Genomic DNA, 16,776 nt, shown 5'->3' with positions numbered 1-16,776 from the left:
CTCTTAATAATAAGCAGTTCTTATACTGGCGTTGGTCGATGTACACATTGCACCGTCATCCTTTTCTTGTCGGCATGCGGAGAGGCCAATTATACTTCCTCTTCCACGAGAGCTTTCAAAAGCCATTGGAGTCATCGGCGTAGCGCAAGTTGGCTCATGACAATGCTTGCATCTTTTCAACCCTCTATACAACACGCAAACTGCTCTTATTCTGAGCTGCCAACGTGTCAAAGTTGGGCCACAAAGCCTGGCGTATAACACTTAGTTCAACCTTGCCTTCTCTACACGTATTTGCGCGATCCAAACCAGTACACCAAGGGTGGTACGACAATCTCAGTGATCGTAGCTCGTTGCAGCCACGGAAATCCCCAGCCAAAGACCCCAGCTGAGATAGCTCTCCCGATACCGCCGAATGCCAGACCAGCCAAGAGAATATTCAACGCCAACTGTCTTTCGTTGATATCGTAAGACGTCCAGCATAGCGCAGCACCGTAGGCAACGTATGCTCCACCAAGAAAACGGATCTGTGAGTCCATGAGGGAGACGGTTGATGGAGGGAGTTTTGCGCGCTCAGTTTGGGTGAGATATTCTGTTATCCCGCGGACGACATGTGACGCGCCATTATAAATGATCCAGGCGGAGAAGCCTTTGAGGAGGAGGGGAGTGTATTCCGTGGGTATGAATTGAGACATTCTGCTGGGAGGTTTGGTGGAGATTGGAGAATATCTAGAAGTGCAATTGAATTGGTGAATTTGGTGTCGCTCTGCATATAGAATGGCTCAAAAGAGCTACTTATAGTCCTGTAATACGATCCCAACGCGCGCTTGATCTTAAACAAATGGCATGTTCTTGCTCGAAACGGGATAATATCTTGCCGCTGACCTATCAGCGCTCTAAGCGAAGAGGAAAAGTCGCCGGGCCGGGATGATTCTCTCGTCAGCGTTGCTGACAAAGAAGTCAGCTCCCATGGCGTGAGTACAAATAATACATTTATCGTCGGAAAAAGAAAGGGCTCTAAGGGCTGAGAGCGGACATAAGAGGGCTATGTCCGCAGTTGTTCAATCTGGGACGGAGATATGCACAACACTAACAGTCGATCGCGACGCGATAAAGGGATCATGATATTTAACAGCCACTCAACGCAAGGCATGCTTCGAGATGTTTTAGAATAGTCCTATCGCGTTGTCTTTTGCCTCGTTGTCGCTAAGTATCTCAGGATGAAAAATGCCTTGTGAATTGTATTCATCTTTCCATCGCAACGCATTCCCATGACCCCCCACAAGCGCAGCGCTCGACTACACGATACAGCACGTATTTACAAAATTTGCAGGCCCTTCCCTCGCTTCTTCAGTTGTGAGTCCTGGAGTGTTCAATTATGAGGTCATCGTGACGAGAAATGGACCCTTATAAACGAGAGCTCCTTCCTCGTCTAATTTATGGAGCAGTGACGATGCCCTTCACCTTATGATATCATCTCGACAGTCAACCTTCTTCTTAAACCAAACCTTACAACTTCAAACTCCCATTCTCATCTCCACCAAAACACCAAAGACTCACCGCAATCCACCACAGCCTCATCAAACTCCAACCCTTCAAAAGCAATCATCTTCAAAATGGCAGACCTTCCCACCAAAGACGACATCAAGGCCCAGGCCGTCGATGGCCGTCCCATCACTCAAACTGAAGCATCGGCCATCGCCTCCGAAGAGTCAGCCCTCACTGGCAGCGGCCCCATCAAAGGCGGCGCCGCGGCAACCGCTCAGAGTCTGCATGACAAGCAGCAGAACTTCCTCGAGAAGGCGGGTGAAGTTGTCCGAAAGGCGCCTACCGAGGTGACCAAGGAGGATGCTGCTGAGGTGCAGCGTGCTGAGGTAAGATACCGCGATGGTTTGGGTCATGACGGTTTACTGACTGCTATAGGCTCGTGCAAAGGGCGGCCCTCCTGGAAAGGGTTCGACTGCTGCTGATGTGCAGTCTGTTGCGGACACGAATACCCAAGCTTAGAGCCACATTTTTCTCTTCCAGGTTGGTGGCAAGGATGAGCCAGTGGTCTTGATTGTTTCATAAGGGTCCTAAGAAGGAATTCGCGGGGAAAACATGATTTGGCATGTAGAGTCGCAGGAAGAGGCTGGAGACGATGGCAGGGCCAGAAATAAAGTTATCATCATTAACATTCAAATTATTATAACCGGATGCCAATTACTTGTGTGTTGTTAGGTATTTGTGTCTTAGATGCATGGCCTGCGAAAACTCGATTCAACCTCAAATGTTGGCCAAAAGACCCTCGGCTCAAATGTCACTTCATTGCTTTGATATGAGTCTGCCTTATTACGTGACAGGGCCACTTACTCACGGCTGAGTCTGGCCCATATCTATTTCTGATATGGAGCTCAAAGGTTTGCAGGTTCTTTCAAGTATAGATAACCTATGGTTCCATCCGGAGCAATGTTATCGAGCAGAGCTCACCGAGACTTGCTTTTCCTTTTCTTTTTCAGCTTTGACCTACCCACCTCCCAGATCAGGCAATTTTTCCGTGCAACTAACTTCGAAGCTTGGCCTACTGATTCTTCTCATGCAACGCTCTGTTGGTTGTTATGCTGTTGGTCGTGTTCTGTCCCACTTCTACATGCAACTAGGCAAATCAGGAAGCGCTTTGACAGTTCAGACAGGCAGCCGAGATCAGATCATCGTTCTGACAGATAATTCAAATGGTAATTTAAACTCGAAATTCAACTTATTTATAAGCCTGTCGCCAGTCTGGGTTCTCTTCGTCGCCGTTCCTACTCATGGGAGAGGTTTGAAGATATGTTGGTCGACCCTCGTTAGCGGAACCAACCCTGGATCACGAGTGCACAACCCAAGCATGATCATCTGCAGCTTGGCCCGCAACTAGGCTTCATATGGACTGCTACTGCATAAGGGCTGGGTATGCAGTCCTGATTAATTTGGTTATCTGTGGCGGGGTTGGCTCGGATACCCGGATGATCGAATACATATATCGATAGCATCCACTCCTTATTCAGAAATGACCAATTCCCCTCTCAAATGTATATACCTTGCAAAATCCGAGCGTATGATCATAACTTAAGCCAAGCCCATAGAGTAGGATTCAATATCGGAAGTCTTGCTAATCATTCCCTCGTACGATGTCTTTCCTCGTGAAACTCGGTCTAATATTCTCTTTATTCGCCAGCTGGTCATCATGCTTCACCAAGTTTCTACGTCCCCCGGAGCAGGACTCAGATGAAGCAGTTGACCAAGACATGACAAAGAACAACCAATATGAGGACGGAGAAATGATCCCGATTCTATGGAACACCAACATTAAAAAGGTCGACCTCTATATTTGGCAATTCATTGACGCTAAAACGAACACAACCGCTCGTATGGAAGGTAGTAGGACTCCGTCCCTCCTGTTTATTATTTTGCTGATTGATCCGCCTAGACAATGGTACATCTCCTTCTACCAGCTGGAAAGCTCAGTATGATATCTCCAACGCGACGGAAAATAACGAGGATTGCATTTATTGGTTTTCATTAATGGACAGCAAATATGGCGGGACACTAGCGAAGTCTCAATACGTAAACGTCAGCGCGCCGAAAGCCGAGGCGACCACGACGGATTCGTCCGCGAGCAGAGATACAAGTTCTGCACTTGAGCATAGTTCAAATTCAGGATTGTCCCGCGGTGAAGTTGCCGGTATAGCAGTCGGCGCCACAATTGGAGGTCTACTGATTCTTGGGGTTATTGGATGGATGGTTTGGAGAAGACGGACGAGAAGGAAAAATGATGCGGTAGCAGCAGAGCTTCCTGGAAATTATGAGCAGTGCCAGCCTCACTCTGAGAGACCGAAGAGTGAGCTACCTGCTGAACCTGTGATTTTTCCCCCAGAGCGTCCGAGGAGCCCTCCTAGAATCTATGAAGCACCATGATTGGGAAGAGCAAAGCTTAACATGATGATACATTATAGTCAATACATTCTTACTAGCTGAACTTCTTATCTTGTAATTCCAATCCACTCGTCCTACAATTTTCATTCTGGTCGTTCATTGCCATTTCTAAATCATAGGACACTTTAACCAATAAACACGTATCGTTTGTTATTTAGACCACCCTGAAAGTTACCATGTTTACTTAAGATCCTTACCAGTGACCGTAGACACATTCCAGTCAAGTAAAGCATCACTGCCCAACACCCCCTCAATAAGAGTCTCACTCAGGTTCCACAAGCTGTTTGCCAGCTCAGGGTTTGAAGCCTGACTCGTTTCCTTGCCCTCCTGATCAGGGTCAGAAAAGTAATACCCATTTAGATCCTCTTCTTCGATCTTGGGTGAAGTCAGCGCCCAGAGTGCACTGTAAGATCCTTGCTCGACGTCCCGTCCGATGGCCAGCATAGCCCAGGACAGAAGTTTTCCTGTCAGGCCGGGGTAGGCGTCTTTCCACTGCTGCTGCATCGAGGTATTGACCTGTCTTTTTGTCAGTATCGTGCTCCAATTGGGGACTGAGTGAACTTACTGCTCCGGGATGCACAGAAAGGGCATATATCCTATCCTTGTTTCCCTGAATAACCTTTCCAGCTAATCCATACTTTGCAAACAAGATCATCGCAAGTTTGGTCCTGTTGTATCGAGCTGTGGAATCAAGGTTTGGATCGTTGATCTCATCTTTACTCCTGAATTGGATGTTTGACAGCTGTGCGAGGCGATGCATCTCACTCGCCTCAAACACAACTCTCGGCGGCGGCGTGTTCTCCATCTTTCCCGTCTTTCTCAACAGCGGCCAAAGCTGATTGCACACGTAAAAATGTCCCAGAAAGTTTACACCGAAGTGTCGTTCAATCCCATCAGCGTCCAACCCGAATTGATTCGTGTTGATGCCCGCAGAAAGAACCAAAAAGTCAAGTCTATCAAGAGATTCGCGAAGACCACCAAAGACTTCGCGTATCTGAGCGAGGTTTCCCATGTCGCATTCTTTCCAGTCAACTTGAGCGTCAGAATTTTCATTTTGGATGGTGGAAATGGCTTCTTGGCCCTGTTCTTCTTTACGGTTGATCATTATGACCTTGCAGCCGGCGTGGGCGAGGGCGCGAGATACTTCATAGCCGATTCCGAGGGCGCCGCCTGTTACTATTGCGACGCGGCCTTCGAGATGTTCGGGTTTGACGACTTGAGGACCAATGCCTGTTGTTTTCTGAAGGATGGATTGCATTTTTGTGGTACTGGTGGATGTGAACTTGGTTGAAAGAGGAAGGATTCGACTTGAGAAGTTGTGAAATTTATAATTATGAAGTTTGGATGTATGGTATGGAAATGCGGTCTTGTCCTATATATCGCCCTGTAAGTCGTGGTTGAAGCCATTCATGTATCATTGTGACGTTGACGAAGCGTTATCGACAGGGTAGTTAGGGGTTATGAATGACATCATTATTTCTTCTTCATCGCATTTTTATGTTACATCTTGCGCAAATCGATATCATCAAACTGACATAATACTAACTAAAGAATTATGTTATTGTCAAAGCTCTATTTGGAGTAACAGCGCAAGGGTTGTCAACGGTCTGACTGTCTTTTCGGATAAGGTCACCCCAATTTAATGTGATCCACAAACGGCGGAAATGTTAAGATGACGGTAGAGAAGAAATATTTTTCCAGATATCGACCCTATAACGTTCAAATTATCCAACTAATATCACAACCAGCCATTTAGGTACTCCCGCGCCCATGCATCTCTCGATTCCGTCGTCGTCGGTGATTTTTCGCGTTTAAAGTTCACGGTCCAGGGTAACGTCTAACCGAAAGCATATTTTCAGCTGAACACCATCACGTAGCATCGTGAGAAATTGAGTTCACGAGTAGCGGAAATTGGCAGGAAATTAAACATAAACATTTTCGGACCAACCTAACCACAATCTACCAACCTCACCAGGCAGCAGTACTCCACTGATCAACCGCCCGAGCATGTGCTAAAAAGTCTAAAACTTCAGCTGCAAATGGTGATCTACACTGATTCTGCAAATCTTTATAGCATAAACCCGCTGTATTTCCAAGCCTGTAGATCTGTACACGTGGTTGGCAGTCATTGCTGAGACCAGATGTCATGGCTGTGTACTCCGTATTCTGAGTGGCATTGGGGGTGATTTGGGGGTTATTGTCTGTCGGCCGACACAACGTTACAACCTTGATAGAAATGAAAAAAAATCCTAAGGCTGAAGCGAAAACACCGACGGAGCCTCGGGCCGGGTTGAAAGTTGAAGAGCGCCAAGTCCCCGAGATGATTCAACTTCCGTAACGGGGTTAGCTATCTAAACGCGATAATGAACTGAGTCACTCACTGTCTTCAAAAACGGGTCATCGCTCTCAGGGTCCTTGCTCCAGCGACAGGTGTCAAACCGTCACGAGCTTCTCCCCGTCTTCGTGCGGATATTACAACGTCAGTGGCTAACTCTCATAACCAAGCGCTCTCTTCTCCACGATATCACAAAAGCCTCAAATTTTAAAATTACCCATCAGCCCAGCGCGTAAACCTGCATATGCGTTCGGGTTCAATTGCTCTCCGTCGGGGACCGGCAACTTCTGTATTCAATCTAGACCAGGGGTATTCTCACCCAATCCCTGTACCAAATCGCGCGACAAAAGGGCCTTCTTGCCTTAGCGCTTATTCCTGACAGAATAATTGTTAAGAACACAGTGGCAGATTAGGTGGAGAGACTAACGGGTGTTTTTGTAGGGGGGCTAAGCGATAACAGCCTGTTCTGAGATCTAGACCCAGCTACTTGGGCGAAAGAGGAAATCACCGGACTTAAGCAGGGGGAGAGATGAAGTGCTGTTGGTTGGTTTAGAGATGTGACAAATTGTGAGGAAGCGAGACGACGAGATTGACAGAGTTGTTTCTGAGAAGAGTGACAATGGAGGCTATGAGTTGATGGAAGAATAGTCAGTCGCCAATCTATAGCAGTGTGAAATGTCATTCTGTCAATCGGAAACAGTGATAGCTCTGAGGATCATATCGTCCGGGGTCTAACGCAAGGGTCAGCAGCCTTACAGCAAAAAAAGAGCACCGTGTTCCTGCACTAGCCAGGGGTAGCGTAGCTCGACCCTCACCCATCCACAACCGAGTCAACGTGCCTCATCCCAAATTCTACGCCGTCCACATGCCAGTCCAGGCCACTAACGATGAACTACGCCTCTTTTTTCAATAATGGCGCCTCCATTGTTAAAAACATGACGCTTAGCCTCTCTCTCTCTCTCCCTTTTCCCCCTTCAACCCCCATCAGTCACTCTTTTTTCTGAACACTCTTGACCGTTTGAGTCAAGAAGTACTAACTACTGCCCACGATGGCTAATTCACTCTTTACTTTTTTCCTTCTCACACTCCTTTCCTTCTTTGTTTCCGCCCAAGACGATGTTAACCCCGGCGACGTGAACCCCGTTCCCCCCGTCGGCGAGATCAAGACCGAAGACCCCATCTCCAGTCCTCTCACCGAAGGATGTCCTCAGCCGTGCAGCATCGCGGGCAACGACCCTGCCAACTGGACGCAGCTTCACAGCCTGGAGGAACTCGCGGGGTGTTCTATGCCTATGCTGTTTGCGCTCAATGTTGAGAACGATTATAGCGAGAGCGCGACGCTGTATACCTGCGTTACCGAGACGAGCTCTACACAGACTAAGAGGGATGAGGGTACAAAGGTCCAGGCTAGAGCAGCGGAGAGCTCTGTTTCGCTGGCTAGTAACTGCGGTGCTGAGAAGGCTACCGTGAAGACTACCTCGGCTTTTGGAGGGGCTGTTCTTCGATCTGGTAATAATGTCGCTGCTGCCGCTGGTCTCTTGGCCGAGTATCTTGATAACGGGGCTACGTGCGGTACTACCATTATCTTCGCCAAGTCTGGTTCTTCTATTGCTGGTGTTTACGTCGGCAGTGAGGTCCAAAAGGACAGTGCTTCTAAAACTCTTCGCCAATCTGCTACTCGTCTTCAGAAGGGCGTTCAGGCTTTCCAGGTCTGCAATGCTAATGAGAAGACTACCCAGACTATCGGTCTTTACGCAGCTGATAACGTGAACGGTCTCGAAGCTGTGCAGAACGCTGTGAGGACTTGGTCCCACGGTCAGTGTGTCAGCATCGCTCAACCTTCCAAGGAGTCTATCAGCCTCGGCGTTCTGACTACCACCACCGTCAAGGCCCGCGATGTTGAGCTCCGCTCTCGCTTCGTTGGCGTTGAGTCCCTTCTCGCCCCCCGAGCTGACTGCACAGCTATCCAAGTTGTCTCCGGCGATTCTTGCGCCTCGCTCGCCAAGAAGTGCAAGGTCACTACCGCCAACTTCAACAAGTACAACCCCGCCAAGAACTTCTGCTCTACCCTTGCTCCTAAGCAGTGGGTTTGCTGTTCTGCTGGTACTCTCCCTGACAAGACGCCCCAGCCTAGCAAGGATGGTACATGTTTCATTTACAAGATCAAGTCTGGCGACGGCTGCTACTCTCTCGGTCAGAACTTTGGTATTACTCAGAAGTTCATTGAGGATGTCAATAAGAACACCTGGGGCTTTGCAGGCTGCAACCGTCTTCAGCTCGGCCAGCCTATCTGTCTCAGCAAGGGAAAGAACCCTATGCCTTTGGCCATCGCCGGTGCTGTCTGCGGTCCTCAAAAGCCTGGATCTAGCAAGCCCTCTAGTGCCAAGACCGGATGGGATCTCGCCAACATGAACCCCTGCCCTCTCAACGCCTGCTGCTCTGGCTATGGTTTCTGCGGCATCACCTCTGAGTTCTGTACTAACACTACTGCCAAGGGTGGTGCACCTGGTACCAGCCAGCCCAACACTCCCGGCTGTATCGGAAACTGCGGTACCAAGATCGTAGGCAACACCAAGAAGCCTGCCAAGTTCCTCAACGTGGGTTACTTCCAGGGCTACAACCTCGGCCGACCCTGCTTGAACATGGACGTCACCAAGCTCACCGCGGTCACCACTCCTTACACCCACATTCACTTTGCCTTTGCCGGTCTCAAGTCTGATTTCTCCGTCCTTCTCCAACCCGATGTTCGTGCGCAGTTCCTCAAGTTCAAGGAGGTCAAGGGCAGCTTCAAGAAGATCATCTCGTTCGGTGGCTGGGCTGGCTCAACTGATGCGTCAACATACCAGCTGTACCGCGATGCCATCAAGCCTGCGAACCGTGACAAGTTTGCTTACAACATTATGACTGTTCTGAACAACCATAAGCTTGATGGTGTTGACTTCGACTGGGAGTATCCTGGTTCTGCTGGCTCTGACGGTTCTTCTACCGATACTGCCAACTACGTTGCGTTCCTCCAGGTTATGAGGAACAAGATTGGAAAGAGCGGCAAGACTATTTCTGTTGCTCTTCCTGCCGCGTATTGGTATCTGAAGCCTTTCCCTGTCACCAAGATTGCGCCTCTTGTTGATTACATGGTCTACATGACCTACGATCTCCACGGCCAATGGGGTATGTATCCACCCCTGACTCTCAGTAATAATCCATACTAACGTCTTATAGATTATGGCAACAAGTTCATCAGCTCTGGCTGCCCCAACGGCAACTGTCTCCGCTCCCACGTCAACAAGACCGAGACTCTCGACTCCCTCGCCATGATCACCAAAGCCGGCGTCGACCCCGCCAAGATCGTCATCGGCATCTCTAGTTACGGCCGCAGCTTCCGCATGAAGGACCCCAAGTGCACCGGCCCAACATGCCAATTCACCGGCAGCTTCAGCGTCTCCGAAGCCGAGCCTGGTGTCTGCACCGGCGAGGCCGGATATCTCTCCGACGCGGAGATTCGCCTCATCGCGTACGATGCTAAGCAGGGCAAGAAGGGCGTTACCGCGAAGACGTGGTATGATAAGGACTCGGACTCGGATATCATGACGTTTGGAACCAAGGGTAAGGGTATGACTGATTGGGTTGCGTATATGGGACCTACGACGAAGCAGAAGCGTACGGATTGGGCTAAGAGCTTGAATTTTGGTGGTGTTGTTGATTGGGCTATTGATCTGGAGACTTGGTTCTCTCCTAAGCCTTAGATAGTTGTCCTCTAATGTGTCCGCTACCACGGATTATATATATTAATAGCTCATGAACATGATGAACTAAGACTGTGGTGCCCTTGCGTCTTCCTCGTATTGTTTCCATCGATATTCTCTCTCAATTCCTTTTCGCCGTTGCGCCGTATCACAGAGCTTTTCATTCCCGCATTCACACTCTGCGCCCTCACGAAGCCAGCGATATGTAAGACTCCATCGAATCTGCCGTAGTCGTACAGTTCCATCAGGTAGAGTATCTGTCTTGCGAGATTTAATCCCGTGCGTCCAGTGTAATCGCGAATCACCGCTCATCTGCATCATACTCCTCGGCAGCAAGTCGACCTCAATCTTCTCGCCTGTTTCTTTGTTCGCAAATTGCATGAAAAGTGGCGAACCCAGAGATAGTGAGTAGAGTTGATCAAAGGGCCCGTGGGTGTCAACGTGAGGCGGTATTCCTGTTCCTGGGGCGTATTGCTGAAGACAGACTTGATCTGGTGGACGGCCTTCCGTTGTTGGAAGTAAAGGAACTAGCCAGTCTGGAAAAGGCTTGAAAGGCGTTTCTTCATCGATGCCGAATGTTTTGTAGCTGAATGTGTAGCCGTAGTGAAGTGATAGTCGTCCTCCTCGGGATGGCCATTCTAGCTCATTCTCGAAAATGTGAATGAGTTTTTGTTCATGCTCTGGTGTGATGAAGTCATGCTGCATGAATATCCCCGAAGGTCTAATTGGTAGTTCTTCCATTCTGAGTACTATAATTTAGCGTCTTCCATAATTGAGTTGTGATGAGTGAGATGATGCAAGGTCTGGTTCTCGTACGAGATGAGTCCACGCGACATTCTGAGTTTTCATATCACGTGATGCCTTCATGTGAACTCTCATAGACAAACATAGAAAATACGCGAACCATCATAAGCGATAAACTCAAGATTCTGGATATATCCTCCTTAAGTATCTCATGAATCCTCCATTGATTTGCTCTCGTTAAATCGTTGCACCGACTCCCGGGCCTTGATAATAAGCTCCCCGCAAGTGTTGAACGACTGCTCGAACGACCTCCTTGGGTCTTCGTGCTTCAACCGACCGCTAACTTCACCATGTGCAATATGAAGTCGTTGTTGATCTTTATCAATAGAGTCGTGAAGATCATGCTCGGTAAGAGTTATATTATTCGCAGCCAGGATCGTCATGGCCGCTTGCGTCGCTTGGCTACAGCTCCTTGACATTGTCAGTTGTAGAACGGTATAGTGAGTGTATAGCTCGTCTTACCAGCGAAATGCCATGTCGCGGCTGGACACCTTGCTGACTATGTCCAAGCACTTCCGTGCAGCTGTGACTAAACCAGGGCAGTTCGATGGCAGCAATGGAGTATCTGAATCAGTTGACCAGCGAGCTTAACCGAATTTTAGTAACCGCCACACCCACTTTCGATTGCATAGAGTCGCCTGCCGAACAGAAAAGATACAGTGATAGTACGTCACATGTAGTTGTTTGATGAGCCTCAGCTGTTTTTGGCCGAAACCTGGGAGTGTATCTCCCCTGAATGGCACAGGGATGGACTCAACCCATTTCTCCAGCATCTCGTCCAAACGATCCGCCACGGTTTCTCGCTGATCGAAAGAGAGTTGCGAAGCGCGAACTGAGTACACCAAGTCGAAGATCTTGCCTTGGATAGTCGCTAGTTCAGCACGGAACTGGAGTATCTTAAAGTGCAGGGACTTGTCTTCGTTGTGTAAAATACCCCCATGATCGTAGGAAATCTCTGTGACTGAAGAACCAATATCATGCTCTTGCATCAAGTATGGCTGTCTTGTGAGAAGTGAAAGCTCTCGGTCCATGATGTACGCTATCCAGACAAAGCGGACAGAAGACAATTTAGCGAAGTCCCCGTACCACTTATGCAACCCTAGGCCATAGACCACCTTGACAGCTTTGGCGTGCACAAGTCCGGCCCGTTCTAGATCCGGTGTCGTCATCAAGTACAAGGCTGTCCCCAAAAGAACCTGGAGTCCTACTTCATCTGCCGGCCCATATTCATGCATATTATCCACGTATCTGCTGGTCCTATCGATGAATCACTTGTCATCTCCTTGGTAGTCGTTTTTGGGATCGTTTCTTAGGGATAATGCCAGCATAACATAGATGGCGCACAGCTCACTTGAGTCAGTATCCGGTTCTCTACACTCTTTTTCAAAGTGCTCATAGTCACGTTGACTGAATAGTGGCGTGGCTGGGTTGACACCATCGAAGTAGGCATCGATAATAATGTCCTGGTCCAACTGGTGATAGTCTAGCGGTAGATTAGAGACTGACGGTGGACAATCATGCTTTAGATATCTGGCCGATCTGGCCGATCTGGAGAGCTCATGACCTTTGTTGCCTTCCGGGTATTTCGGATCTTCGTCCTCCATGTCGGGAGTGCCGGGATCATACGGTTCATATCCCTCCTCTGGGTATATTGGAGTCACAGTGCTGAAACTGAATGGTTCATCTTCGGTGCAGTCCATCTCTACATCATCCTCTTGAAAGAGGCGCACTCTCTGTTGCCTCTCGAAGTCCTTAAGTTCAGTGATAACCTTTTCGAGTGGAAGTCGTTCGGAGCTGCCTTCAGCTGTCTCGACGCGCCCATCGACTCGTGAAGACTCAGCCTCATTGGGATCTCTACTTGCACTGATAAGCATCACTTGGCTATCAAACTGATCAAACATACGGTTCCGGTGAATCCTCGACTCGAGTGATTTGCATAGTCCAAGTGCACTCTGAACCGCCCAGCCCGCAGCTGGGGCATGTTGGTTGTTTTTCATCGCAGTGAGAGTTTCTATGATGGCACGGGTCGCATGTCTCGTGAGAAGTCAGCACCGGCGTGCAACTTTGTGGTCAGTACTAACCTTTGATCTAACAACATTGTAACGTCTTTGATCCATTTTGGATTACAGAGGGTGGAGAAGGGATTGAGACTGTGATGAATGCTTTGTTATTGGCATGAGAATTAGATGAGATGGGAGATGAGATAAGGGCCATATTTTGTTGCCCCTCGCGTCATGCATGTCCCGCGTTGCTGAGGTGCTAGGCCAAAAGCGGTCAAGGCGCACGCGCAGGGTAGGGAGCCGTATTAAAATTGAATGTCAAGGAAGACTGTGAATAAAAGGCATTGTCGGTCGGATTATACTCCGATATAGACTCGCCACAACTAGTATTTCCTACCGCGTGGGTCTTGGAAATTCGGTTTCGCGATACATAGTAAAGTTCATGCGCATTGGTCTTCCTCTACTCGGTCGTGCAGTGTGTTCATATCATTGGCCAGCACAGTTTTATGGCTACCTGAAAGCTGACCATGCGCCTCTCATCTCACTCACTGCCGATGCCCAAAGCCAACTGAGTGATGATGCCTCTTCATCTCAAGATTCTTAAGCTGGACAACGCACGTCTCCATACAACTCCGTCAAGCTCTGATCAGCAAGTGAAAGATCTGAGACATTCTGGTCGACATAATGGCTGATACTGACGACGCCATCGAAAATGCGAAGAGAGCGATCAGCGACAATCCATTAGACCCCGAATGTTTAAAACTCCTTGCCGACCTTCTCAATGAAAGGTACGTCGACACTGGCATGCTTGTCGACCTGGATGCGTCAATTCTCGTAACGAAGCAAGCTATCGATACTATAACGGATGGCGACGCCGAACTGGCCAGTTGCTTCAACAGCCTCAGTTACCGGCTTCAAGATAGATTCATGATGACAGAAGATAACGGAGACCTTGAAGAGGCTATACGATTGTCACGAAAAGCAGTAGAATTGACGGCGTCAGACAACGCTAGATACCTGAGTAATCTTGCTGCATCGTTAAAGACCAGGTTCTCTGTCACTGGGGACCTAAAAGACATGGAAGGTGGCATCGCCCTGGCAAAACAAGCCGTTTCTGTAACGGCAAGCGATGATCCAGAGCTACCTAAATGGTTGAATAACCTTGGAAACCATCTCAGTAACAGGCACTTGGTTACAGGTTCCCTTGAAGACCTAGAAGAGGCAATCGCCTTGAGTAGATGCGCAGTCGCTTCATCATCAGACGCAACAATACGAGCTCTCTTTTTGAACAACCTATCGGCAAAAATAGATCTCAAAGCAGAAGCCAGTGGTCAGTTGAACACATACGATGAAGCGATCGAATGGGCAAAGGAGGCCATCTCCCTGACGCCAGACGACCATAACGATCAGGCAAAGTGGCTAGGCAATCTCGCAACTCATCTGTTGGAGAGATTCGACAGGTCGTGGGATCTGAACGACTTGCAAGAAGCCATAAATACTGCAAGCAAGGCTGCGGACCTGACATCCAACGGGCCTACGAAAGCTTTGTATCTCGACGCGGTCGCGGATGGCTTGAATAGAAAATATGATAAGATGGGTCGGTTGGCAGATCTCGAGGAAGGTATTCGCATGACTGAGATGGCTCTTGAAATGCTACCGCGCCATCATTCAAAACGTCCACAAATTCTTTCTACGCTTTCGGATCTTTTTAGCAATAGATACCTGAGAAAGGAGATGACAAAAGACCTCGACAGAGCGATAGAGCTTTCCAGAGAGGCTGCAGATGCAAAGTCTGATAATCACCCCTACAAGGCGATATATCTCGACAGACTCGCAATGCAACTGAATCTCAGATCGTCAATATCTCGAACAGACCCTCATCTCTGGAAGGATCTGGAGGAGTCGATCCAGCTAGAGAGAAGAGCGATTGCCATTACGGTGGACAACCGCCCAACCTGGTCCTTTAAGAATAACCTACAGGCTATGCTTGTTATAAAGTATGGCATGACAACAGACCAAACAATACTCGATGAGTGTACCCAGCTACAAAAAGAAGCGCTTGATGAAGTACCCAAAGACCATCAGTACCACGCAGAGATGCTCACCAGCCTGGGCTATCGCCTCAGAGACAGCGCAAAGAACGACCCAGACCTCGAAAAAGCTTCTGAGTGTTTTCTCGAGGCGCTACAAAACACAAATGCTCCTCCGATAAGCCGTGTGAGAGCTGGCTCAGCTCTTCTACAGTGCTGCCCCGATAAACAGAAAGCCTACCGTGCCGCACAAGTCATCATAGGTCTTCTACCTCAGTTGATCACTAGATCACATGAGACATCGGACAAACAACATGCTGCAGGCTCGAGAGCTGGTATGGCGTGCAGTGCAGCAGCTGCGGCTTTGCAAGCGGACAGGCCGGTCTTCGAGGCGTTGCAAGTACTTGAGCTTGGGCGCGGCGTGCTCGCCAAGTATAGTGAGGAGATGCTGCTGGGTCCTTTACAGATGGGACAACTACCCGCTGAACAAGCCAAGGTATACAAGCACCTTCGCGATGAGTTGAAGGGGTCGGCCACTCCTGTCTTACCGGAGATGGGCAGTTCGTTTCAGAAGCATGTTTCAGGACTCAACGAGCGTTATGATCTAGCAAAAGAGTTGGAGGACTTGATTGGTGAGATCCGAAAATTGCCTGGTTTCGAAGACCTCTGGACTGCCCCAACAGAAGCAGAAACATTGGAGGCTGCCAAATATGGCCCCATTGTCGTCATCAATGTTAGTCGTGCTCGATGTGATGCACTACTCATCGAGAAACATCAGATGCGATCTTTGGCCCTTCCCAATATTACAAATGACCTCTATCAATTTGCTCGTGCGGGCGACTTTGGTAGCTCAAAGGTCCTAGAATGGATGTGGGATAATATCACTAAGCCAGTATTGGATACTCTTGGTTACTCTCGGCCCCCTAAAGAGGGCACATGGCCTCGTGTATGGTGGATACCTACGGCCCTATTGACTCTTTTCCCACTACATGCCGCAGGATATCACCGAAAAGAGTCATCTGAGACTGTCCTTGATAGAGTAGTCTCTTCCTACTCTTCTTCTATCAGGGCAATCATACGTGGTCGTCAGAAAGAACTTTCATCATCGTTCTCTAGCAAGGCTGTGCCGCGTGCTTTGCTTGTAGGAATGCAGCATACTCCAGAAAGCGGATCCTTACCCTACGCGAACAAGGAGATAGACATTGTACAGAAGCTATGCGAATCAGCCGGTTTGGAGACTGTTCGGCCGAGACCACGGAAAGAGGACGTCTTCGAGCAGCTACTAGACTGTAAGATATTCCACTTCGCAGGTCATGGCTACACAGACGAAAACGACCCCTCCAACAGTCATCTACGTTTAGAGGACTGGCAAGAAGATCCATTTCGCGTGGCTGACTTACAGCAAATGAATCTTCGCGAGCACGCACCGTTTCTCGCATATCTTTCTGCTTGTGGCACCGGACAGATGAAGCGATATAACCTGGTCGACGAAAGTATCCATTTGATCAGCGCATACCAACTAGCTGGTTTTCGCCATGTCATCGGTACGCTGTGGAAGGTTAGTGATCAGTGCTGCGTTGATATAGCTAGGACCACGTATGAGACCATGAGGGACTTGGGGCTGAGTGATGAGAGTGTTAGTTGGGGGGTGCACCAGGCGAGTAGGGAGTTGAGAGACAAATGGATCAAGACGCAGAAACAGGGGAGCGTTTCCTCGACAAGCCGAGATTCAGGGTCAACAAATGATAGCACTGATGGCGTTAGGGGCAAGGAGAATTGTGAAGATGAGAATGAGAGGGACATTGTGAGTGTAGAGGAGGAGCCTGAAGTTGGTGAACAGCTACAGTGGGCCCCTTATGTTCATTTCGGTGTATGAATATAACGATGCCACTCCCAGACAATTGCAGCTCTTC

General features: G+C 48.8%; 7 protein-coding genes across 7 annotated transcripts; 3 read left to right on the top strand and 4 right to left on the bottom strand.

Moving 5' to 3' along the window:
* Window positions 1-281: 281 nt before the first annotated feature.
* FSUBG_4763 (uncharacterized protein) lies at window positions 282-692 on the bottom strand (the record flags this gene model as incomplete). The annotated part of the gene is made up of 1 exon (XM_036682786.1): window positions 282-692. One exon carries the CDS (start codon window positions 690-692, stop codon window positions 282-284), a length of 411 nt encoding a protein of 136 aa, XP_036539685.1.
* A 921-nt stretch (window positions 693-1,613) lies between these two features.
* On the top strand, window positions 1,614-2,004 carry FSUBG_4762 (seed maturation pm25; the record flags this gene model as incomplete). The annotated part of the gene is made up of 2 exons (XM_036682785.1): window positions 1,614-1,871; window positions 1,921-2,004. The coding sequence occupies 2 exons, from the start codon at window positions 1,614-1,616 to the stop codon at window positions 2,002-2,004; spliced, it is 342 nt and encodes a 113-aa protein (XP_036539684.1).
* A 2,127-nt stretch (window positions 2,005-4,131) lies between these two features.
* On the bottom strand, window positions 4,132-5,209 carry FSUBG_4761 (short-chain dehydrogenase TIC 32; the record flags this gene model as incomplete). Its single annotated transcript, XM_036682784.1, has 2 exons — window positions 4,132-4,467; window positions 4,517-5,209. The coding sequence occupies 2 exons, from the start codon at window positions 5,207-5,209 to the stop codon at window positions 4,132-4,134; spliced, it is 1,029 nt and encodes a 342-aa protein (XP_036539683.1).
* Window positions 5,210-7,335: 2,126 nt separating this feature from the next.
* FSUBG_4760 (killer toxin subunits alpha beta) lies at window positions 7,336-10,029 on the top strand (the record flags this gene model as incomplete). The annotated part of the gene is made up of 2 exons (XM_036682783.1): window positions 7,336-9,454; window positions 9,506-10,029. 2 exons carry the CDS (start codon window positions 7,336-7,338, stop codon window positions 10,027-10,029), a joined length of 2,643 nt encoding a protein of 880 aa, XP_036539682.1.
* A 66-nt stretch (window positions 10,030-10,095) lies between these two features.
* On the bottom strand, window positions 10,096-10,770 carry FSUBG_4759 (Alkylated DNA repair alkB like 8; the record flags this gene model as incomplete). The annotated part of the gene is made up of 1 exon (XM_036682781.1): window positions 10,096-10,770. One exon carries the CDS (start codon window positions 10,768-10,770, stop codon window positions 10,096-10,098), a length of 675 nt encoding a protein of 224 aa, XP_036539681.1.
* Window positions 10,771-11,235: 465 nt separating this feature from the next.
* On the bottom strand, window positions 11,236-12,830 carry FSUBG_4758 (uncharacterized protein; the record flags this gene model as incomplete). The annotated part of the gene is made up of 3 exons (XM_036682780.1): window positions 11,236-11,398; window positions 11,452-11,983; window positions 12,185-12,830. The coding sequence occupies 3 exons, from the start codon at window positions 12,828-12,830 to the stop codon at window positions 11,236-11,238; spliced, it is 1,341 nt and encodes a 446-aa protein (XP_036539680.1).
* A 687-nt stretch (window positions 12,831-13,517) lies between these two features.
* FSUBG_4757 (uncharacterized protein) lies at window positions 13,518-16,739 on the top strand (the record flags this gene model as incomplete). Its single annotated transcript, XM_036682779.1, has 1 exon — window positions 13,518-16,739. The coding sequence occupies one exon, from the start codon at window positions 13,518-13,520 to the stop codon at window positions 16,737-16,739; it is 3,222 nt and encodes a 1,073-aa protein (XP_036539679.1).
* Window positions 16,740-16,776: the final 37 nt, after the last annotated feature.

Source organism: Fusarium subglutinans, assembly GCF_013396075.1.
Source record: "Fusarium subglutinans strain NRRL 66333 chromosome Unknown NRRL66333_c0000043, whole genome shotgun sequence".
Lineage (NCBI taxonomy): Eukaryota > Fungi > Ascomycota > Sordariomycetes > Hypocreales > Nectriaceae > Fusarium > Fusarium subglutinans.
The sequence above is the reverse complement of the archived record's forward strand: the minus strand, read 5'-3'. Positions and strand labels throughout refer to the sequence as shown.